The 24,772-nt window shown below is 44.9% G+C and overlaps 1 protein-coding gene across 1 annotated transcript in view; it reads right to left on the minus strand.

Moving 5' to 3' along the window:
- The window catches only part of LOC104026719 (microtubule-associated protein 1B), a 61,723-nt gene extending 39,688 nt beyond the window's left edge, over positions 1 to 22,035 (minus strand). The window contains exons 1-2 of the mRNA XM_075725609.1: positions 21,861 to 22,035; positions 16,718 to 16,819 (exon numbers count right to left, since the gene is read on the minus strand). Of these exons, the coding sequence (XP_075581724.1) occupies positions 16,718 to 16,819; positions 21,861 to 22,035 (277 nt within the window). The remainder of the gene's footprint in view (positions 1 to 16,717; positions 16,820 to 21,860) is intronic.
- Between the last annotated feature and the right edge of the window lie 2,737 nt (positions 22,036 to 24,772).

The raw sequence follows: 24,772 nt of genomic DNA on the forward strand, positions 1-24,772 counted from the left end.
GTTGCTCAAAGCCCCATCCAACCTGGCCTTGAACATTTCCAGGGAGGGGGCAGCCACAGCTTCTCTGGGCAACCTGTTCCAGTCTCTCACCACCCTCACAGTGAAGAATTTCTTCCTTATATTTAATCTAAATCTACCCTCTTTCAGTTTAAAGCCATTACCCCTTGTCCCATCACTACATGCCCTTGTAAAAAGTCCCTCTCCAGCTTTCTTGTAGGCCCCATTTAGGTACTGGAAGGCTGCTATAAGGTGTCCCAGGAGCCTTTTCTTCTCCAGGCTGAACAACCCCAACTCTCTCAGCCTTTCTTCATATGAGAGGTGTCCATCCCTCTGATCATCTTTGTGGCCCTCGTCTGGACCAGCTCCAACAGGTCCATGTCTTTCCTGTGCTGAGGACTCCAGAGTTGGATGCAGTACTCCAGGTGGGGTCTCACCAGAGCGGAGTAGAGCAGCAGAAACCCCTCCCTCAACCTGCTGGCCACGCTTCTTTTGATGCAGCCCAGGATACGGTTGGCTTTCTGGGCTGCAAGCACACATTGCCAGGTCATGCTGAGCTTCTCATCAACCAACACCCCCAAGTCCTTCTCTTCAGGGCTGCTCTCAATCCATTCTTCACCCAGCCTGTATTTGTGCTTGGGATTGCCCCGACCCAGGTGCAGGACCTTGCATTTGGCCTTGTTGAACTTCATGAGGTTCGAAAGGGGCCCACCTCTCAAGCCTGTCAAGGTCCCTCTGGATGGCATCCCTTCCCTCTAGCGTGCGACCACACCACACAGCTTGGTGTCATCGGCAAACTTGCTGAGGGTGCACTCAATCCCACTGTCCATGTCGCCAACAAAGATGTTAAACAGTGCTGGTCCCAATACCCACCCCTGAGGAACACCACTCGTCACTGGTCTCCACTTGGACATTGAGCCATTGACCACAACTCTTTGAGTGCAACCATCCAGCCAATTCCTTATCCACCAAGTGGTCCATCCGTCAAATCCATGTCTCTCCAATTTAGAGACAAGGATGTCATGCGGGACAGTATCAAATGCTTTGCACAAGTCCATGTAGATGACATCAGTTGCTCTTCTCTTATCCACTAATGCTGTAACCCCGTCGTAGAAGGCCACCAAACATGTCAGGCACAATTTGCCCTTAGTGAAGCCATGTTGTCTGTCACCAATCACCTCCTTATTTTCCATGTGCCTGTCCTGGTTTTGGGTGGGATAGAGTTAATTTTCTTCCTAGTAGCTGGCACAGTGCTGTGGTTTGGATTTAGGATGAGAAGAATGTTGATAACACACTGATGGTTTAGTTGTTGCTGAGTACTGCTTATGCCAGTCAAGGACTTTTCAGCTTCCCATGCTCTGCCAGGGGCACAAGAAGCTGGGAGGGGGCACAGCCAGGAGAGTTGATCCAAACTGACCAAAGGGCTATTCCATACCACATGACGTCATGGGCAGTATAGAAACTGGGGGGGTTGGCTGGGGAGCAGCGATCGCTGCTCGGGAACTGGCTGGGTATCGGTCGGCGGGTGGTGAGCAATTGCATTGTGCATCACTTGGTTTGTATATTATTATTACTATTATTATTATATTGTTATTATTATTATTTTACTTTATTTTATTTCAATTATTAAACTGTTCTTATCTCAACCCAGGAGTGTTTCTCACTCTTACTCCTCCGATTCTCTCCCCCATCCCATCGGGGTAGGGGCAGTGAGCGAGCGGCTGCGTGGTGCTTAGTCGCTGGCTGGGGCTAAACCACGACAGTCCTTTTTGGCGCCCAACGTGGGGCTCGAAGGGTTTGAGATAATAACAGATTAACCAGAGTGTGTTAAGGAATCTGTTAACAGTTGCCAGTCACGATATTAGTTCATCTGATCTGTGCCATGTTCTTTTTTATGCAGTACATGTTAAAGCTTGGTGTTGGTCTGTGCATTGCGCTATGCTCTGCAGTGATTAAGGATGTTTTGCTTGGGAGGCTCCTTATCAAAATCCTGACCTTGAGCATTCTTTGGTATTTGGGTTTCATACAGAAGTCATTGCTGTACTTCGGGTACTACCTCATGGAGAGAGTTAGCAATTATACTTCTTACTCTGAAAGACTTGTTGTGGAGGAAATACAGAAGGCACCATTGTTACCTTCTTCTATGATGTTTCCTCCTTCATTACAACAACTTTTCAGTATCTTGAACATCCCTGGACAGTTAAGATACTTCTATTGATACTTCTTGGGAATATTGTTTCGGTTTTGACAAAGGTTAGTAAGCAATTTAAGAATATCATCCAGAGATCTGCCCCAAGGCTGGATAGTTATGAGTGGCAGGGTGTGTAGGATCATATGGGCAAGTACCTAGGGCAGTGGGCACCTCCAGTGTTTTGGAACTTCACCCCTGAACAAGTGCAGAATCCTGAAGAACTAGCAAAGTATTTGGAAAAAGTATGTTGTCACCCTGGCAACTCCAGAGAGACACAAATCATTGCAACATGCTGGGGGCTGGCCCATGCCTATCGAGCCATGGTCAACACTATTCAGTACCAGAGGGAATTAGGCGTGCTGGAGGTGATTTATAGTGACCTGAACAATGAGCAGTTACCCAAAGATCCAGATGAAGTCAGGTGCACACAACCCACATGGCGGAAGGTGGTACGGAGCGCACCAGCATCGTATGCCAACTCGTTGGCAATACTGGCCTGGAAAGATGACGAGGCACCAACGGTGGATGACGTGGCTAGACTACTCCAGGAATAGGACGAAAGTCTCTCTCCCTCCCTACGGGCCTGTGTCTCGGCTGTGGAAAAACTGTCTGAAAAAATAGGCCGAGAGTTCCAACAACTCAGAGAGGAACTGTCCTACTCCCCACCTGTACGGACCAGTGTCTCAGCCATTAGGAGTCAACGTCCCTATGCTCAAGAGAGAGGATGGAGAGGATACACACCATGGGGCACCCTGTGGTTTTACCTGCGTGACCACGGAGAGGACATGAGGAAGTGGGATGGAAAACCCACCTCGACCCTAGAGGCACGGGGGCGTGAGTTGCAAGGAAAAACTATTACAAAAGGCGGTTCTCCCAGGAAAATTGCAGCTCCAGTTTCCAGTGAGCAGTTCCCCAGACGGAGGAAGAGGGCTAATTCTACTCCCGATCTTAATCAAGGGACTTTTGATTCACATTTACAAGGAGTGAACAGCGAATACTGTGACCAGTGTTAGAGGGGCCCTGCCTCCAGCCAGGTGGAGGAAAGGGACAATCGGGTTTACTGGACTGTGTGGATTCCATGGCCTGGCACATCAGACCCACAGGAGTATAAGGCTCTAGTGGACACTGGTGCACAGTGTACCCTAATGCCATCAAGCTATAGAGGGGCAGAACCCCTCTGTATTTCTGGAGTGGCAGGGGGATCCCAACAGCTCACTGTACTGGAGGCCAAAGTGAGCCTAACTGGGAATGAGTGGCAGAAGCACCCCATTGTGACTGGCCCAGACGCTCCGTGCATCCTTGGCATAGACTGCCTCAGGAGAGGGTATTTCAAGGACCCAAAAGGGTACCGGGGGGCTTTTGGTATAGCTGCCTTGAAGACGGAGGAAATTAAGCAGCTGTCCACCTTGCCCGGTCTCTCGGAGGACCCTTCTGTTGTGGGGTTGCTGAGGGTCGAAGAACAACAGGTGCCCATCGCTACCACAACAGTGCATCGGCGGCAATATCGCAGCAACCGAGACTCCCTGATTCCCATCCATAAACTGATTCGTCGCCTGGAGAGCCAGGGAGTGATCAGCAAGACTTGCTCACCCTTTAACAGTCCCATATGGCCAGTGCGAAAGTCTAATGGGGAGTGGAGACTAACAGTGGACTATCGCGGCCTGAACGAAGTTACGCCGCCACTGAGTGCTGCCGTGCCAGACATGCTAGAACTTCAATACGAACTGGAGACAAAGGCAGCCAAGTGGTGTGCCACAATTGACATTGCTAATGCATTTTTCTCCATCCCTTTAGCAGCAGAGTGCAGGCCCCAGTTTGCTTTTACCTGGAGGGGTGTTCAGTACACCTGGAACCGACTGCCCCAGGGGTGGAAGCACAGCCCCACCATTTGCCATGGACTGATCCAGACGGCACTGGAACAGGGTGAAGCTCCAGAACATCTGCAGTACATTGATGACATCATTGTGTGGGGCAATACAGCAGAAGAAGTTTTTGAGAAGGGAAAGAAAATAGTCCAAATCCTTCTGAAGGCTGGTTTTGCCATAAAACAAAGTAAGGTCAAGGGACCTGCACAGGAGATCCAGTTCTTAGGAATAAAATGGCAAGATGGACGCCGTCAGATCCCAATGGATGTGATCAACAAAATAACAGCTATGTCCCCACCAACTAGCAAAAAGGAAACACAAGCTTTCTTAGGCATTGTGGGTTTTTGGAGAATGCATATTCCAAATTACAGCCAGATCGTAAGCCCTCTCTATCAAGTGACCCGGAAGAAGAACGATTTCAAATGGGGCCCTGAGCAACAACAAGCCTTTGAACAAATTAAACGGGAGATAGTTCATGCAGTAGCCCTTGGGCCAGTCCGGGCAGGGCAGGATATTAAAAATGTGCCCTACACCGCAGCCGGGGAGAATGGCCCTACCTGGAGCCTCTGGCAGAAAGCACCAGGGGAGACTCGAGGTCGACCCCGAGGGTTTTGGAGTCGGGGATACAGAGGATCCGAAGCCCGCTATCCTCCAACTGAGAAAGAGATATTGGCAGCGTATGAAGGGGTTCGAGCTGCTTCAGAAGTGGTTGGTACTGAAGCACAGCTCCTGCTGGCACCCCGACTGCCGGTGTTGGGCTGGATGTTCAAAGGGAGGGTCCCCTCTGCACATCATGCAACTGATGCTACGTGGAGTAAGTGGGTCGCGCTGATCACACAACGGGCTCGAATAGGAAACCCCAGTCGCCCAGGAATCTTGGAAGTGATCATGGACTGGCCAGAAGGCAAAAACTTCAGAATATCACCAGAGGAGGAGGTGACACGTGCTGAAGAGGCCCCACTGTATAATAAGTTGCCAGAAAATGAGAAGCAATATGCCCTGTTCACTGATGGGCCCTGTCGTCTTGTGAGAAAGCATCGGAGGTGGAAAGCTGCTGTGTGGAGTCCTATATGACAAGTGGCAGAAACTGCTGAAGGAGAAGGGGAGTTGAGTCAGTTTGCAGAGGTGAAAGCCATCCAGCTGGCTTTAGATATTGCTGAAAGAGAAAAGTGGCCAGGCCTTGATCTCTGTACTGACTCATGGATGGTGGCAAATGCCCTGTGGGGGTGGCTGCAGCAATGGAAGCAGAGCAACTGGCAGCGCAGAGGCAAACCCATCTGGGCTGCCCCATTGTGGCAAGATATTGCTGCCCGGGTAGAGAACCTGGTTGTAAAAGTACGTCATGTAGATGCTCATGTACCCAAGAGTCAGGCCACTGAAGAACATCAAAACAACCAGCAGGTGGATCAGGCTGCTAAGATTGGAGTGGCTCAGGTGGATCTGGACTGGCAACATAAGGGTGAATTATTTATAGCTTGGTGGGCCCATGACACCTCAGGCCATCAAGGAAGAGATGCAACATATAGATGGGCTCGTGATTGAGGGGTGGACTTAACTATGGACAGTATTGCACAGGTTATTCATGAGTGTGAAACATGCGCTGCAATCAAGCAAGCCAAGCGGTTCAAGCCCCTCGGGTATAATGAACGATGGCTGAAATATAAATATGGGGAGGCCTGGCAGGTTGATTATATCACACTCCCACAAACCCGCCAAGGCAAGCGCCATGTGCTCACCATGGTGGAAGCAACCACCGGATGGCTGGAAACATATCCCGTGCCCCATGCCACCGCCCGGAACACCATCCTGGGCCTTGAAAAGCAAGTCCTGTGGCGACATGGCACCCCAGAAAGAATCGAGTCAGACAACGGGACTCATTTCCGAAACAACCTCATAGACACCTGGGCCAAAGAGCACGGCATTGAGTGGGTATATCACATCCCTTACCATGCACCAGCCTCCGGGAAAATCAAGCGACACAATGGACTGTTAAAGACTACCCTGAGAGCAATGGGTGGTGGGACATTCAAACATTGGGATACACATTTGGCAAAGGCCACCTGGTTAGTCAACACCAGGGGATCTGCCAATCGAGCTGGCCCTGCCCAATCAACACTTCTACGTACTGTAGAAGGAGATAAAGTCCCTGTAGTGCACATAAAAAATATGCTGGGGAAGACAGTCTGGGTTATTTCCCCCTCTGGCAAAGGCAAACCCATTTGTGGGATTGCTTTTGGTCAAGGACCTGGGTGCACTTGGTGGGTGATGCGAAAGAATGGGGAAGTCCAATGTGTACCTCAAGGGGATTTGATTTTGGGTGAAAATAGCCAATGAACTGAATTGTATGATATTAATTGCTATATAATACTGTATGTTATCTCTTTTATGGTTGCTATATGCCACATCAATGGTATTACAGTAAGAATCGCCCAGCTCAATGAAAATGAACTTTGATGAAACCGTGTTGGAATGAGAACTGGCTTCAGCATGCAACAGTCCAACACTGCACACCACCTCTCCTGCTCTGAAAGACCGATGAAACCCAAAGACATCGGCTAAATGAACTCAATGGACATTTTACAGGAATGGGCCATAGACGAAGGGAATGATATCTGTGTGTATATATCAAGATAAGGAAAGCGGTGGCGATCAATTAGAATGCATTGGAAAGGGTAGGACCTGTGCATGATGTAGATGGTATAGAATAAGGGGTGGATACTGTCCTGGTTTCGGCTGGGATAGAGTTAATTTTCTCCCTAGTAGCAGGCACAGTGCTGTGGTTTGGATTTAGGATGAGAAGAATGTTGATAACACACTGATGGTTTATTTGTTGCTCAGTACTGCTTATGCCAGTCAAGGACTTTTCAGCTTCCCATGCTCTGCCAGGGGCACAAGAAGCTGGGAGGGGGCACAGCCAGAACAGTTGATCCCAACTGCCCCAAGGGCCATTCCATACCATACGGCGTCATGGGCAGTACAGAAACTGGGGGGGTTGGCCGGGGAGCATTTATTGCTGCTCGGGAACTGTCTGGGTATCGGTCGGCAGGTGGTGAGCAATTGCATTGTATATTATTATTATTATATTGTTATTATTATCTTGTTGTTATTATCATTACCATTTTACTTTATTTCAAATATTAAACTGTTCTTATCTCAACCCAGAAGTGTTTCTCTTACTCCTCTGATTCTCTCCCCCATCGCACAGGGGCAGGGGGAGCGAGTGAGCAGCTGCGTGGTGCTTAGTTGCTGGCTGGGGTTAAGCCATGACACGGCAATAATTGTAGGCATTGATTCATTAGCAAATATGATCAATATGGGTTATCAAAAGTATTTTTCATGCATAAGAAATAGAATAAATTACTAAATAAAAGAAGTGTCTAAGATCTACAGCAGATCGATCTACATGATGTAGTATTCCATTAACATAATTAGAAGCAGATTTATAACAACTTAATTTTCCACCTTCTTTTGACTAAAGGAGACCAGAGATACTCTGGTGCTGCTTGCAGAAAGCTAGTGCCCTCGCTGGCAACATGTCAGGTGAAATTAGACTATGCAATGCAGAAAATGTTATTTTAGATGTGATACAGTCCCTTTAGAAATCTTGCTGATTACACACAGACTGTGTAATTATAGTCACTCATGAATTATACTTCATGACAAAGTGTCGGTGTTGGTGAGAAATTTAACCCACCCAGTATTAAATGAATATAACTCAAGTACACTTTTAGAATCATCACCAGTTGAAAAAACAACGCAGGGGGATGCTTAAGGTATATAATACATAATATAGTTTTATTTTTCCCCACAGATTAAAATAACTCAGTATTTAAAGTATTTTCTTTGGGAAGAGAAATCCTGTGAGTTTTAATATTTTCTGTTGACAAAGAAATGTAAAGGTTGCCATTAGATTTCCACTGGAAGCTTCCATTGTCTTGCCTTACATTTGCATTCTTTTTCTTTTTTTCATATGAACCACGAAACATTTTAAGTCTGGCACACTTAATTTTGTAAGGTAATTACACTAAAGGGAGAACTCTTATTAGATGGTAACCAACTGACCTACACCTGATGATAGTTCTAAGTAGTACAAATGCACAAAAAAATTCTTTCTTAACTTAAGAAGAAAGTACTTACCTATGGAGAACAGGAATAATAAATAATGTTGGGGCTGATCCTGCCTTCACTGGGATCAAGAGCAAAATTCTAACTGATTTCCAACAGAAGCAATTTCAGATACAAGACTTTTCTTGCTACAAATGCAGTTTATATTTGAAGACTCCAGCAAAGAAAAGGCAGGTTTGTGTATGCCAGACTAGTCAAATCAGCCGTATTTGCCAGTTTGGGCGTACTTTTTACTTTGGTGATTGTGGTCCTTACTGCATTTTTTCAGATGGCTACATTTCTACAAAGTTACATTACTGTGTAGTTCATAAGACACGTAACCTGAAAAGTGCAAATTTTAAAATATGAATATCTATAATATATAGTGTTATAAACATATATAAAATAAAGTAATATATAAGGCATATACAGAATATGAGTAGCAAACTCAGCCATGTAAATGAATCCAAACTGTACAAAACCTAGAAAGGAAAACGTTTCTTTTCTATACGAATTATATAATTTCTTCTTATTAGTTGACATCAGAAAGTCTTTCACCTTGCCTTTCTCTGTTGAAAAGTTTTTGATTTATGGCTTCTATTTTAGGTCCTTTGTGAATCCTCACAAATGAGCAGATTTTGCATACTGTTCCAACATGCTCCCTCACAGGAAAACCACTTCCCTTGCACAGAACACTAAAATTAATTTTGGGGAAAAAAAATCAGGGAAAAAAAAAGATCAATAATGACCTGATCATGCAAGTTCTCCTCATATGACATTTACTGGACAGTCACTGTAAACCTGGCTACTCACATGAGTGTTTAGAAGGCTGGACTGCTTTACACCCACCTTTCACTTCAAATTTGGATAACCAGGATAAATTTATGGAATTAAGCTATTGAAAGTTCTTCTCAGAACAACAGTTGTATATTCCTCTACAGCTGCATATTTTTGTTTGGGCTTGATCATTTTTAGCCAATGTTTTGACCCATTTTACTTCCCCCCTTATGCTTATGCTGTCACAAGGAATGGGAAGCAGTCTCTGAACACAACTCCTTCTATCAAACCTACATATCAGATTAGAATAGCAAGTCATAGGAACATAGAGGAAACTAGTGAGAATACATGGTCTGTCAGTGTTAATTCTTTTTAATATTTTGCTTCACACCAGAGAGGATTTAATTGTTTCCTAAATGGCTCTAGGGCCTCTGAATGAGCAAACCTGTCTAACAGAACAGACATTTACTTAAAAGAATCTTTGTAATAAATATTGATCTATCATATTAGTAGATCATTCTGGAGACAAAGCAATCAATCCTTGCCTAATTAAACTGTGCTAATATGAAAACGTAGGCCAAGCCCATAAGGCACAACAGATCTGCCAGAGTGTGAAAATGCCTGTAAGTCACAGGCCTCTTGGAAGAGAGGCGCTCAAACTCTGTCTGCATGCTGATGAACTCCACCAGATCATAACCCATACAGATGGAATTTAAATTCTCTTCCACAACTTCATCCTTAAAGTCTTCTAATTAACCCTCCGCCATGAGATGAGCAGCCATGCAGAGGCAGGGATGGCACAGCAGAGGTGCCAAAGGGAAACACTACTCCTTACCATTTCTCTTCCCCCAGGATTTGAAGGTTGTGTGAGTCACTAAGCCAAGCTCTGAGGGGTAATCAAAATGTCATTTATTTCATCTCCCCATGGCATTTTAACTTTTACCCTGTAAGCATTTCTGGATTTAGGAGTGGCAAAAAGGTTTTAGTAATCATAAAGCACATATTTCCACAGACAAGCAGCAGTGCTTAAAAGCATTTCAGTCCCACTTGACATGAAGCTTTGTTAGAGATGGTAGACAACATTTCACCAGCTTGACTTATGCTGTGCACAAACACTCAGCTTCCTACAGGGGTTTAGGTCTAATGGAAGTCAACTGATTTATAGCCAACTCCAGCGCCACCCAAACTAGGAAGGAAACCATATGAGAGAATTGCTGGCATTTTTTTCAAGTGGTGTGTGGTGGTGCAGCCCCCCAGGCCACCCTGAGATCTCAGGATAAGCCCTATTGTGCTGTTATCTTGGTCACCAGTGCAGTGACTTGGGTGTCAGGCACTCCCTGGTCACACTTGGGCCATCTGCTCCCTGAATTGTGGCCAGAATGTAAAATACTGACCAAAGCCAATCATCTCCAGATCCTATAAATAACGATCCAAAAGGGAGACCTTTTGAGCTCTCAAGGACCTCAGCGGGCTGTGTGACCCAGTATCTCCCCCTGAGCTGGGACGCCTCTCAGGGTAGATTTCACGAGGATTGAAGGATTGTCCATCGATGATTTCGTGAGGGCTCAAAGGCCTGACTTCGTGAGGTTCACCGACCGTCCGTTGATGAATGCTGGCACATAAAAATGAGTAATTCATGCAACTCATGAAAAGGGAAATTTTAATCACAGGTTAACCTCGGGGTGTGTGCGATTTTATTTAGAGCTGTTTGTTGGTCTGTCTGTCTGTCTGTCTGTGTGTTTGTGTGTGTGTGTGTGATTTGATTTAAACCCCATCTGTGTGTGCAACCCTGCTGTAAGTTTCGGGTCACCCTTGCCATTCTCGAACCTTTAACTAAGTCACTATTTTGATTGTAACAAATGCCACTGAATCACTCTGTTAAATTGGCTGATGCCTAAGTGCTGTGAAGAATTATACAACCTAATTTTGTGATCTATCTCAAAAATACTAATAAATCCAAATTTCTGCTAAATCAAAGCCGTGTAAGAAAACCATATTCATGACAGTTGCTCCTCATAAGTCTTGCCCTCGAGACCTTTCACTATCTTGGTCACCCTCCTCTGGACACACTCCAATAGTTTCATGTCCTTGTTATATTGAGGCACCCAAAACTGCACACAGTACTCGAGGTGAGGCTGCACCAGTGCAGTGTAGAGTTGGGACAGTCACCTCCCTTGACCGGCTAGCTGTGCTGTGCTTGATGCACCCCAGGACCCGGTTGGCCCTTTTGGCTGCCAGGGCACACTGTTGACTCATATTCAACTTGCCATCAACCCAAACCCCCAGATCTCTTTCCAAGGGGCTGCTCTCCAGCCTCTCGTCCCCCAATTTGTACGTGTACCCAGGATTAACCCGTCCCAGGTGCAGAATACAGCACTTACTCCTGTTAAATTTCATGCCGTTGGTGATTGCCCAGCTCTCTAGTCTGTCCAGATCTCTCTGTAAGGCCTCTCTACCCTCGAAGGAATCCACAGCTCCTCCTAGTTTAGTATCATCAGCAAACTTAATGTACATTCGATTCCTGCATCCAGATTATTTATAAAAACATTAAAGAGCACTGGCCCTAAAATTGGTGACTGGCCGCCAGCCCGATGTAACCCCATTTACTATAACTCTTTGAGCCCGATCTGTCAGTCAATTGCTCACCCAACATATTATGGACTTGTCTAGCTGTGTGCTGGACATTTTGCCCAGAAGGATATTGTGAAAGACAGTATCAAAAGCTTTGCTAAAATCCAAAAAATCCAAACCGTCTCCCACAATATTCTCCTTGGGAAGCTGGCAGCTCATGGCTTGGACGGGCGTAGTCTTCGCTGGGTAAAAAACTGGTTGGGTGGCCGAGCCCAGAGAGTAGCAGTGAATGGAATTAAGTGCAGTTTGCAGCCAGTCACGAGCGGTGTTCCCCAGGGCTCTGTTTTGGGGCCAGCCTTGTTTAATATCTTTATCAAAGATCTGGATGAGGGGATTGAGTGCACCCTCAGTAAGTTTGCAGATGACACCAAACTGGGTGGGAGTGTCGATCTGCTGGAGGGTAGGATGGCCCTGCAGAGGGACCTGGACAGGCTGGACCGATGGGCCGAGGCCAACTGTATGAGGTTCAACAAGGCCAAGTGCCGGGTCCTGCACTTGGGTCACAACAACCCCATGCAACGCTCCAGGCTTGGGGAAGAGTGGCTGGAAAGATGCCTGGCCGAAAAGGACCTGGGGGTGTTGGTCGACAGCGGCTGAACATGAGCCAGCAGTGTGCCCAGGTGGCCAAGAAGGCCAACAGCATCCTGGCTTGTATCAGGAATAGTGTGGCCAGCAGGAGCAGGGAGGTGATTGTGCCCCTGTACTCGGCGCTGGTGAGGCCACACCTGGAATACTGTGTCCAGTTTTGGGCCCCTCAATACAAGAAAGACATTGAGGTGCTGGAGTGTGTCCAGAGAAGGGCAACGAAGCTGGTGTCTGGAGCACAGGCCTTCTGAGGAGCGGCTGAGGGAACTGGGGTTGTTTAGCCTGGAGAAGAGGAGGCTGAGGGGAGACCTTATCGCTCTCTACAACTGCCTGAAAGGAGGTAGTAGTGAGGTGGGTGTTGGTCTCTTCTCCCAAGTAGTTAGTGATAGGACGAGAGGAAATGGGCTTAAGCTGTGCCAGGGGAGGTTTAGGTTGGAAATTAGGAAAAATTTCTTTATGGAAAGGGTGGTCAAGAATTGGAACAGGCTGCCCAGAGAGGTGGTGGAGTCCCCATCCCTGGAAGTGTTCAAAAAACGGGTAGATGTGGCACTTCGGGACATGGTTTAGTCTAGTCTACCCTTGACTGGTTTAGAGTGGACTTGGTAGTGTAGGTTAATGGTTGGACTGGATGATCTTAAAGGTCTTTTCAAACCTAAACGATTCTATGATTCTATGATTCAAAGAACAGCCACCTTCTCTAGGAAGCCCCAAAGGAGGCAAGCCCACTACTGCTGCTGAGGCAAGCAGCTGCCGAGGGGACACCAAACACATCTTGCACTTCACCAAGGTCCTCCCTGGCCACATGCAGGCTGGTGAAAATAAAGTCTTGGGCACAGGTAAAGAAGGACTCACTTAAGCCAGTGCAGTCACCAGACTTATGGGCAACAGGAGACCTTCTGGTACTGCTCAGATAGGAAACGTGCCTTCCACAGATACATGTTCTTCATAACAACAAGACAAAATACAAAGTAGCCACAGTGCATTGCTTGAGCAGTAGTTCTTAGAAGATTTGGGGTGAGTAGCTACTGCACAGCTATTGAAATAAAACAGATTTTAATCTAGACAAGGACTTGAATACACACCAATGAAACAGTCAAGTATCCCCAGGTGGAAGCTGAGGGACAAAATGGGAGGTGTGGAAGTCTTGCAGAAGGGCCCTCAATGGCTTCATGCACACACAAAATCCTTTTACTCAGTCTTTTGTAAAGCAGGATATTCAGCTTTATGCAGCTGAAACTTTTTTTTTAATTAAGATTGGTAGCAACAGCTGCAATTTCAACAGAGCTCTTTCCAAGACTCTCCACTTGCTCTGCCTCACTACCAGATACACAGTTCCTTTTCCAGCACATACATGTTACAACTCATTGTTTGAATTTTTTGTCCTTGTGAAGTTAACATAAGATGGAAGATATCATCAGTACATGACAGAGAAAACAGAGGCAAGCACTGGAGTACCCATTTTAAGTCATGTTGCCTGTTGTCCTGGCAACTAGTTAATAAGCTCTGTTACTCATTTTTCACCAGCACCTGACAACATCATCTCTGCAAGATTTGGTATTATTAAGGAGTCTGCTAACTCAGCTGCTTTACAAGGTATCAGAAAAGATCTGCTGGCATTTCCATTCTGAATCCTATTTTTCAGGGAATCATAAATCATCCATAAATTGCCCAGCAGCTGAATATACAATGCAGAAATACCACTGTGACAATCCATTCCCTTGATAAGAGCACAAAAAGAGTGTTGGGATCCGGTCATGCTCCCTGCGATATCGATATGTACATTGCTATTCACTACACATGGAGAAGGATTAGACCTCAAATTCCTCAAGTGAAAACACACAAATGCCTTGACAGACATCCTCTTGCATGTCTCTCCTTCGACAGTGCAGGCATATGGCATGGGGACAGGGTTGGCCTTGTTTCCTCCAAGCTTCCTTTTGGAGAAAGAGTCCTACCCTTTACATTGCTGCTGCGTGTATCTTCAAGCTGCTTTGAGAAGCATACAAGCATGTACTGAATTGGCACTGCAATTACCATAATTAAACATTATCATCAAAAAGGCTTCAGCCAGTAGTCAGACCTCACTATACTAAGAGCTGTGCAGACACACTAAATGACTCTACCCTTCCTCAAGAGTAAACTGTCCCTACGTTTGAGTCACACACAGAGTTCAGTCTCAAAAGACTGAAAAAAAGGCTGTTTAATTAAATCCTACAGACTATCCCATCATCTTGGATGAATACTTTCCTTGGACAAGAGGTCACCTAGTTACCCAAATTCCAGAAAAATTCTGAGTTTGGGACCATAAGAGAATATGTACTTACAATCATCTCTTTAGTATAAATGTTGCCAGTTTCCCTGGTTAAACACTCAAAATTCAACATTTGTTGAACATAAATCAAACATTCTGAAATTTTATTAACAAATGGCAAGAAAAAACCCTCCTTCCTATCAAACAGTAAAGAAGACCCAAAGGAGCCTCATGCAGATTCAACATCAGAGAACCCACAGAGAGACTAGAGAGACTAAAATATTGTCCTCTGATCTGTGCAGTGGGATTCTGAAGGTGTCAAGGGGCTTCTCCACAAAATTTGAGAAATTAAATTGGTCAAGAGGGCTAGCTTTATTCCTGGATGTTCCCTCTTTCCCAGTTTCAGGCTCCCTTAATGCTCTTTCAACATAGGTTTTGGCAGCTTATTGTTTAAAGATTGAACAGTGCTGAAAAACACATTCATTACTGCTTGTCAGAGATGTTGATGAATTCCAGTCACATGTAATTAAGCTGCAATTCAACACAAAGACAGACTAAATAGGCAAGTCTAGACAAACAAGAAAAAAACAACCAAAAATACAATTCCTAGAGAAAAATTCCTAGAGGATTCTATAATCTTCTGTTGAAAAAAGAGGTGCACAATCTTATTTCATTTATCATATGAAAGCAGAGTATTTGCTTTATTTTAATTCATGCAATGCTATCAAGAGGTATCATCTAAACAAGACAGCAGAAAGAAAAAAACTAGACACACTAGAATATTTTTGCTAAACAAGAAGCACAAGATCTTTTTTTTCCCAGAAGTTTTAAAATAAAACACATACACGTTAAAAATGAGGTGCATTGCATATTGCATTCCTTAAAGATAAATTCTGCTAATTTCACTTATTAGAATACCCTCTCTGTAAAATGAGGCAACTGATGTCACTGAGAAGTTGAATTGGCTTCATGACATTTAAATTGAAATGAAAGATATATATTGTAGGCCTGAGTTTACTTCTATGTAATTCAGGAACTACATGCCTTGACCCTAAATCTTCACACTGAGTATTCTTGTATTGGTTCTGTTGTTTTACAAACCAGGGGAAGAATCATAGAGGTATATTTTTTTCTTAAATCTGGCAATGTCTTACTCTCTATAGATATGGGGAGATATGGCAAAATCTGCTATAATCTATGCTGCAAGAGAATGAATTAGTTACACAAGACATTTTGGTACATTATTCAAGACCATCAAGTGAATGCTGTCATGCTAGCAAGATGTCAGAATCTCTTTGTCAACAGTGTATAGCAACTGACCCTAGGAATGTGATGCAGTAGTATGATACAACATTTCATAGCCCTTTTCACTATACTTGAGAGATGTTCCTGAAGCCAGAATTTATAACATTCATGAATACTAGGTTGTACTAGTCAATGTGCACATGGCCACAATAATTTCACCAATGAAAGCAACCTAATACTCCTTGGAGAAGGCTATATATTTTTATACGAAAACCAAGATTAATTTCACACATACTCACTCAGCATTTGTGTTAAAGTAATGAGATGTTAGAAAACTTACTAAACACTTGATTCCCATGCACTCAGAATAAAATCAAATTTTACACTTCACAAAATTGTTGGGTTTTTTTATTTATTTTATGAATCCTCTAAAGGAAGGACAGGCTTGAAGAAAAGGCAGCAGAAAAGAAGATTTAGTCTCATGAGCCCTGTAAAATTCTAATTTCTTCATACAAGCCAAAGAAAGTTTCTGTGAGTCAAGGTAGACCCTCCACCCCTCAGCTTTTTCATACCAAGAAAGAGAAAAGTCCAAGCCCTTTGGAGACAAACACAGGGCTTGAGCCACATGCATACAATAGCCGTGACACCATTTCTGGCTCTATCAAACTGTAAATCTAACCTTTCAGGTTGTTTTCTGTATATGCTCTACCCACCACAGTGAGGAACAGCTTCAGTCTCCAAGACTACTAGATTTGCGCTACATGAACAAACTGTTCAGTCAAAAAGTGGGTTTCGCTTAACTTTAACGGGGCCCTAAAACTAACATCTACTGCCAAAGTGAGATACATGAAGCTAACCTAAAAGGCTGATTATTTTAAAGTTTCAGACATTTCCTGTTGTCAGAAAGTTAAAACAAATTATAATTTTCAAGCCATATTTTAAAAGAAAAAGTATTCATTGTAAAGAATCACAAATGACAGTGGGCCATCCAATACCTGAGTGTGTTTATTAATTCTGCTCTTAAAAAAAACATACAAAGCAAAACTTTGTCAAACACTTCCAAAAACTCACCTCGAATTTCAGGAGAGAATCGAGCTGAATGGCGAGACACAAAAAGTTTAAGTTCTTGATCCAAGTTGCATTCAGTCAAGTTTGTGTCCCATGATCGGATTCCTAAAATTCAAAATGCAAAACACATCTAGCTTGATATATGAGCACTGGAAGTTTTAATTGATTATTTCTCCATTTACATTCATGTTATCTGCATATTTCTAAATTCCAAAACCAGCCTCTCTTCCTTTCAAGCCACGCAGCTGTCCTTTGCAAAGTGCTGAGTGCTCAGAAGCAGCACTCTGGACAGGGATCAGTCCCAAGCAAGAGGAAATCTGCCTTTCCAAAAGGTAACAATACTTTAAGGCTCCTGCTTTAGGACTGCTGGTTCCCACGTCCTAGTAGCCACATTACGAGAAGTTACTGATGTCCCAGAATTGACTTTAAAATAGCAATACACTGATTTATAAAACTGAAAAGAGTGAATCACTCAGGGGATATGTTAGCCCTATTGCAAGACCATTGTATTTGTCCCCCCAAGAAAAAAAAGACAGCATCACCTAGCATGTTGCAAATTCATATTTAAGTACAAAGTATTAAATAGCTGACTTTTTCATTCAAAAGCTTTGAAGCAACCCATATTTTAAATTAAAATTTAAAATATCTTTTATTTATGAAATATCAAAATTCTAGTTTTGAGATTTTAAAATGCTATGCTTGATCTTTTTTCTCTTAAAAAATAAACATCCTATCTCTATTTCCTACCGTTTTTCCCCCCAGCTACTTAGAAAGTGAGACACTTGACAAATATATGATCATAAAATATATTATTCCACAATATATTTTTAAGGATTAAAATTTGACCAGGAAAAAAAAACAATCACTGCAGCCAAAAGACAAATTTATAGTTTCCTACCATAAGATTTTGATGACTAAATTAAAAAAAAAAAAAACAACACAAAACCACAAAAAACCACAACAAATTATCAGAACATGTTTTAATATTTTTCTATAATTTTCTTGTTTTGTTTTGAAAATAATGAGCAGGCAGTTGCACTACTGGTAAGTCCAAGCACTGCTGCAATTTTGAACACCAACATTATAGTGATTTTTGTTTTTTTCCTAAAGGAATATCATTAGACTTACACAAATTAGCTGGCAAACACAGAAGGGACTGCAGGTGAGGAAGTGTCTAGTGGCCCCTCCCCACATGCCTGACCATGTTTTTGCATGAAATTGTTGAGTTAAATCACTTTGGGGTTTGGTACCTTTGGGGTGGAGGAGATGCCTGAAGAGGTGCATGGCCAACCCCTTACCATGAGACTAGCACTAACACTTCTGCTGGTAACTCTGTCAGGATTTCAGGCTGCAACCTTTACTGTCAATGCTGCTTCTCATGCTTTATTCTCTTTCAAGGCAGCAGAAATGTCAAGCCTCACGCTGGCAGAAGCCATGTTGTAGGGCTGAAGGATGAGGAGGAGAAAGAGGGGGAAGAGCAGAGAAACCAGATCTGTGCTACAGGTCTCCCATTGCAGCTCTGGGTAGGTTCTCCATGCAAATATAAACATCCACATTTCAAGAGCCTGAAGCCTCTTCAGGGAGAATTCATCCAGGGCTTTTCCTTGTCAGCATCCCAGTCAAGGTAGGAGCATACTTCTTACTGGGATATGCTACCAGCTATCAAGTAGCTGCCATTTGAAACTAAATAAATTTGGAAATACAGTATTGCCTGTGTGTTTCATAACCACTCAAGAGAAAAATAACTGAACTATAACCAGCCACCTCCACTTCCTGAATTATGCATCATTGTTCAGAGGCATAAGCAGTGAGTGTCTTCTGTAAGTCTCCTTATTTTCATTTCTCAAAAATCTCTTGGCCATATGGTACATTTTCAGAGCGTAGTTTTGGCAGACAAATACAGCTCAGCAGGCTTTAACATTTTGCAGGTGTTGGAATATTTGAGAGCAAGAAAGTAAAGATGATATAATACCACGCATGTACAGCACATATGAAAACTATGACTAGTAAACTGACATTGATCACAAAGCTGAAGTACATTGAATGAATGAGTGCTGAACTTCAAGAAGCTAAAAGATAAACAGCTCGCTGGCCTCTGACAGCAAGCTTGTGTGGGGAGACTACAAAGCTTTCCAGAGGTCAATTAAGCAATATGGACTATGATTCAGCAATGCTGCTAATGATAGGATCTGTCCACCATCCATCCCTAGCTGCTTTTTTTGTGAATCCAAATTTGCAGTAGGGATAAGATTCTGATTAGGCATAGTCAGACTGCTGAGCCAGGCAATGTCCGAAATACAGGACTCAATGTGAAATAAATAAAAAAAAAACCCAAGAAAACAAAACAAAAGAAAAGCCTAGACATACCATGCACACAGTAGTCCTAGAAGCTGAAGTTGGGATTTGGATAGAATATCCCAAATCTGCAGCTGCATGATTCAGCATTCTGGATACAAAAATTATGCATATACATTATAATGTAGTATAATGTATTATATAACCAAATCAGGTTTGGGTAGAATGGAGGTAATTCTGGAACTAAAATCCAAGGTCAATCCAATGATGTATATCATTAACAGCATGGAAGTAACTACTGGAAGTATGACTGAACTGGAGCTATTTCTTTCTGCAGGCTTAGGAGTGCAATGCCACTAGACACAGGACTTATCAGTCAGCAGACAGGGCACACCCAGTGGCATCTGCCAAATCAGTGGAAAAATCTTGAAGCTTTCTCTTCACTCCCTCCTTTTTTGGTGGATGGTGGGTTGGAGGATTTCCCTCTTAGCAAAGTGTCATCCTAAATGTAATTATTGAAAATGCAGCTTGCTACACCATTCCCTCTTCATGATATATTAAGAAATGACTCTGCATTCCACCAGGTTGCGTAGCATCACGCCACTGATGTGTTATCAGCAGATATTTTCTTTGACACGTTGTGCTGCAGTTCAGCACATGAATCCACACTTTTCAGTGATGGTACTTACCAGAGAAGACAGTAAGGCAGAGTTATCAAGAACCCTAAGTGCATTTAAGGCTCTGTTGAGAATAAAGGTTGAAAGAAGCCTTTTTTTCCCCGACTACAGCATACTTTCCAATGAGAAAGAGATTAGTCAACCCCATATTTGCCTCATCCAGATAGAGCTTCAGACTCCCAGCGTACTCATCCAGAACAATGCATCTCAAAATTTGATCAAGGCTTTTTCCTAGCAGGCAAAATCCCAATCAGATCGTCTCACACCAGGAGCAGTGAGGTGACTTCTAATCCAAAAAGATGAATAAAAAGGCCAAAGCATTCCCTCTGAACATCTAAAACTAAGTGGGTGTTATGCTTAGTGTCAAGAGGTAGCAGCAACAGAGCTATGCAGCAGCAACTGTACAATAGAAGCTTCAAGAAGAGACTGAAGAGCATTTCTTCAGGGGAGGGATGACATCAAATGTCTTGAGGGCATAAGTTTTATCCATTTGCTCTATAAATTTTAATAATTTAAATAAATGCAGCCAATTTACTTCTGACACGACCAAAAATTAGATAGCATTAGGAAAGTGCAATGCTGGAGAGGCTCTGAATGACAAAGCATCTGCCTCAGTAGTTCTCCCTAGGAGACAATGGTAGCAATAAAGATGAACAGGTCATGGTGAAGCTGGTTAGCTGTGATGAGGCAGCCCTCTACCACAAACGGTCATGAAAAAAGAATCAAGAGAAATAGCCAACTAAAGCAACGATAGTTGAGAAAACAACAACAGAGACAAAAGAAGTCCTAGATGGACTGCTGAACCACACCTACATGGCAAGGCTGCTACCAATTCCCCTTTCCAAGGTCTCTTTCTCCCTTCTAACAATGGCAGGTTTCTGATATTTCTGCTTTCACCAGCCCAGAACAAAAATGTTACAAAATCATGTATCAATTGAGTTTAACAAACTATATGGTCCAGCAATAATTTTCTCTGTGCTTTATACCACTATTATGGCAATGGGGCTTTTTTCCCCTCTCCATGTACACTGCAATCTATTGTATCAGAAACCACATCGATAACTTATAAAACTGTAATTTCACTTGCAATACCTTCCTGTATTGCTGTCTTAAGAAAAGGACAAATAAAGTCATAGCATCCCGTAGCTGGACAATAATGAGGCTGAGCACTCAGGTATTAGCCTTATTACCCATATCTTTTTCTTTATTGAAATATATATGTGCATATAAAGCTTAGGGCCTGAAAAATTCTCCAGCCAAGAGAAAAGTCTGGTTGCTGAAAGTTAGACACAATAGGCACAGCTGCATTCCTGCTCAGGGAGTCTTTGCCACTGAGAAGGAAAACGCCCCGAATCCCGCTGGTTTGGTTTCGCGGTGGGGGACAGGGGTTTGCTGGGGAACCGAGGGAAACGCCGAACGGCCGCCCCACAGCCCGGCTGCCCCTGACGCGGGTTTTTTTCGGCGGCGCGGACGCCCTTTGTCCGCTCCGAGCTGCCATAGGGACCGCAGTGCGGACTGCGCCACACCCACCCACCGCTGTCTCCGGGCAGACGGGCTCGGCGGCACTGCGGGCGCTCGGTTCCTGCTGCAGCCCCAGCCCCTCCGCCCCAACAGTGGTGAGGAGGAGGCTTGCCCCCTTCGCCCGCTGCTAGCGGCGGAAAAGACGCTCCTGGGGATGGACAGCGGGGCGCGGTACGCGCCGAGCCGACTGCGGATCTTTGTGTGGGCGGCAGCAGGGAGCCACCGCCGCCGGACGCCGCACGGGGCCCGGCCCGCAGCCGCTGACCGCCGCGGGCGGCTCCCCGGCGCTCGCACCCGACGGGGGGGCTCCGAGTCCGGTGGGGCAGGAGGGGAGTGCGCGCAGACGGGACGACGAGCCCCTCGTGAAGTAAAAAGAAGAAACCAGAGACCACGACCTCGCAGCTCATGTGTCTGCGCCGTGTGTGTGTGTCGCCCCGACCATGAGCAAGGGGCGGCCGGGTCCCCCGCCCCACCGGCCGAGCCCGGGCAGCGCCCCCGCTCGCCCCGCGCGGAAGGGGAAGAAAACGGGGAGTGGCTGCCTGCCCTCCGCGGCGCCCCGGCCGCGGCCGCTTCTGAGGGGAAGGCGTCGGCGGCGTGGGGGCTCCGGGGAGCTGCGGCGCTGCCTGCGGCGGCTCCGCTCCCTGCCTCCTCACCTCGCTCGATGTTGGTGATAGCCCGCCGCAGGTGCTCCTCGGTCACCAGCTCACCGATGACCACCAGCAGGTAAAATTTGCTGTCCAGGAAGCGGTGCGAGAGGGAGCTGGGGTTGGGGATGCTACAGGAGGGCTCCGAGTCCACGTCCACTTCCACCACCACCACGGCGGCCATCGCGGGCGCCCCGCTCCGCGGCTCCGGGGCGCTGGGGGGAGAACGGCCGCTCGGCGGCGGCTCCGCAGGAGGCAGGGAGTGAGGGCGGGCGGGGAGGCGGCGGCGCTTTTATACAGAGACGGTGCAGGGCAGGGACCTGGCGAGGAGGAGGAGAAGAAGAAGGGGGGTGGGAGCCGGCGCATCCCCGCTCCGCCACTTTTCCAGCATCCACAGCTGATGTCATCTGCGGCAAATCCTCCCCGCGGCGGCACCCGGAAGCAGGAAGGACGTGGGGCGGCCCGCTGCGTGACCCCTCCGCCCGTGCTGCCCGTGAGGTCCTGCGTCCCTCACTCACATACACCCTTCCCCTCTGCCCTCCTGCTGTCATACCTTGCTGGTTTAGTCATCCCATGTCCCTTGTTCCCCCAGGACCTCACTCTGCTGGCTTGGTCATCTCCCACTCCCCGAGGACCTCCCAGTGTCTCAGCCTTGAAGCATGGTGGCCATGCCATGAGGAGCCGCAGGTGATGCCCTGGCAGACCTGGTGAGCTCATCTGGGAAAGCCAGCATCAGGGCTCCAGCTGCACCCCTGATGCTGGATGAAAAAAGTAGCTCCACTGTCCAAGGCCAAGAGTTCAGTCTCCTGCATCTCACTGTAGCACTGCAGTAAAATTTGAGCCATATTTCCCCCCCTCCCAACTGGCAATCTAAATACTCTTGTTACCTTTTTTTTTTTGTTTGAAAGCAGTTCACTTAATAAGATACTTCAAACATAGGCTTTCTGCACATATTCAAGGCCCATGGATATATGACTTAGCACTGTTTCTGGACAAGCTGCTAAAACCCATACTCTGATGGCTCCAGAAGTTCAAAGGGCTTTGGGTAACTAATTTTGACCAGGGTCAAGCAACTCCAGGGAGCAATGGTATCAGAAAACATCTACAGTTACCAAAACAAAGGCTTGATTCCTCTTGATTACCACGTAAAAGTTAGATATCTGCTCCCCAATACTCAGAGACCCACTCAAGAGATAAATTCAGTCACCTCCTAAAAGTGTTTTATCCTCCCCTAAAATGGGATAGAGCAGTCTGAGATAAATCAGTCTCTCTGAGATGTTCCTCTCACTTTACTGGCAGAAGCCAGGCACTGGTTTACACTAAGCATCTTGTTTATATGGCTAAAGTGATGTGGGAGAAATCTCACTGTGACCTAGGAAAGGATATAAACTTTTATAGCCTGGTTTTTAAGATAACCTCTGGTCCCTGGCTGAGAAGACACGTCTTCTGTGTGCAGCTTCTTCCACTACTGACTGCTCAAATTCCCTGCCTGCTCCTCAGAAACACAGAGTACTTGCCTGGATGAACCAGTACATCAGTCCTGTTTTCTTAGAATATGTTCTTTGTTTCAGGGCACACTGGACTCATTCTAATTAACATGTCTTATTTGCCTAGAAGAACCCACAAAGATTGAAACCCTGTTGTAGGTGCTGGTAAATGTTACATAATGTTATATAATGTTATATCTGCCTATAGCACCTAGTGTTTTTAATATGAATAGTTCCTCTGCATAAATACAGCATTGAGAGCCTTGATTAGTATGGTGTGATGTGTTTGGATGTTGCATCCAAAGTAGACTATTTTTCTGAGCTGCCATTACACTGAAGGTTGTAGACTGTGGACAAGCATTTTTATAGCCAGGTCAGGTGGCTGAGATGACACAGTGATAAAGAGCAGTGGTGCTCATTCTTCACTAGAGCTGCTAATAGAACAAATGCAATGGCATAGATGCAGAAGAACTAGTAGCAGTTCTAAAGTTGGCGAGGTATTCATGAGTACAATGTTGTTCTTGGGGTACCCCCATTTGTTTGAGCTCAGCTATGACTTTCGTGTTTCTTTGCTGAGCCTGGCAGTTTCCATGAGGTAGTGTAGATGTGTACCTAGAAATAATGTCCACTCCTCTGTGGCCATGCCCTATACAACCCCTGTCCTAATCATCTGTATTCTAATTATAGATACCCTCAAGACTTGCCACATGGTGCCCACTGGAGGAAGTCAGCTTCTGGCTTCTCCCGCTGCAATACATAGCTTTGGGATATGCCTTTATTTCAGTCACCAACAAGAGCATCTGGTCTCTGGAGTGTGGAAGGGGCTTTCCAAGAGGACTTGCTAACTGGTTGCAGAATAGACTGGTAGTGGTTCCTGGACATAAAGGTAAAACAATTACTTGCCTCACAAGTACAGCAGGTTAAATGCATTACTCTGAGAAATGCATGCCAGTATACAAAATGCATTATATGTGCTTTTTATCACTTTCTTATTTTAAGAAAAAATGAATACATACATAACTGGAAAATTGCCTGTGTATTTGAAAAGTAAAAGGTGAAATGAATGTATTGTGTCAAAGAAGAAAATGCTTACATACAGGTAGGTAATACAGATGTACTTGAAATAGCCTGCTGAGGTAGTCCTCTATTTTATATTGCTCTGTAAAAGAATATGCAGCTAGAACATAGTATGATAAAAGGTGAACTGTTACAATCAAACTGTATTGTGATGGGATATGTTTCACACATTAAAACCCTAAGGACAAGAGGGTGCCTTTGGAAGAAAATGGTCTTGTGCTAAACTCTTTAAGGGACACAGACCTCTGCCCTCATGTATTCACAAGCATATGCTGCTTCATCTGAGATGGAAGTCAGACAAGAAAAGATGCTTTAACCTCATGGATGTGTCTCTGAGAAAGCTGCAGGTTCCCAGCT

This window comes from Pelecanus crispus, chromosome W (genome assembly GCF_030463565.1).
Source record: "Pelecanus crispus isolate bPelCri1 chromosome W, bPelCri1.pri, whole genome shotgun sequence".
Taxonomy (NCBI): Eukaryota; Metazoa; Chordata; class Aves; order Pelecaniformes; family Pelecanidae; genus Pelecanus; species Pelecanus crispus.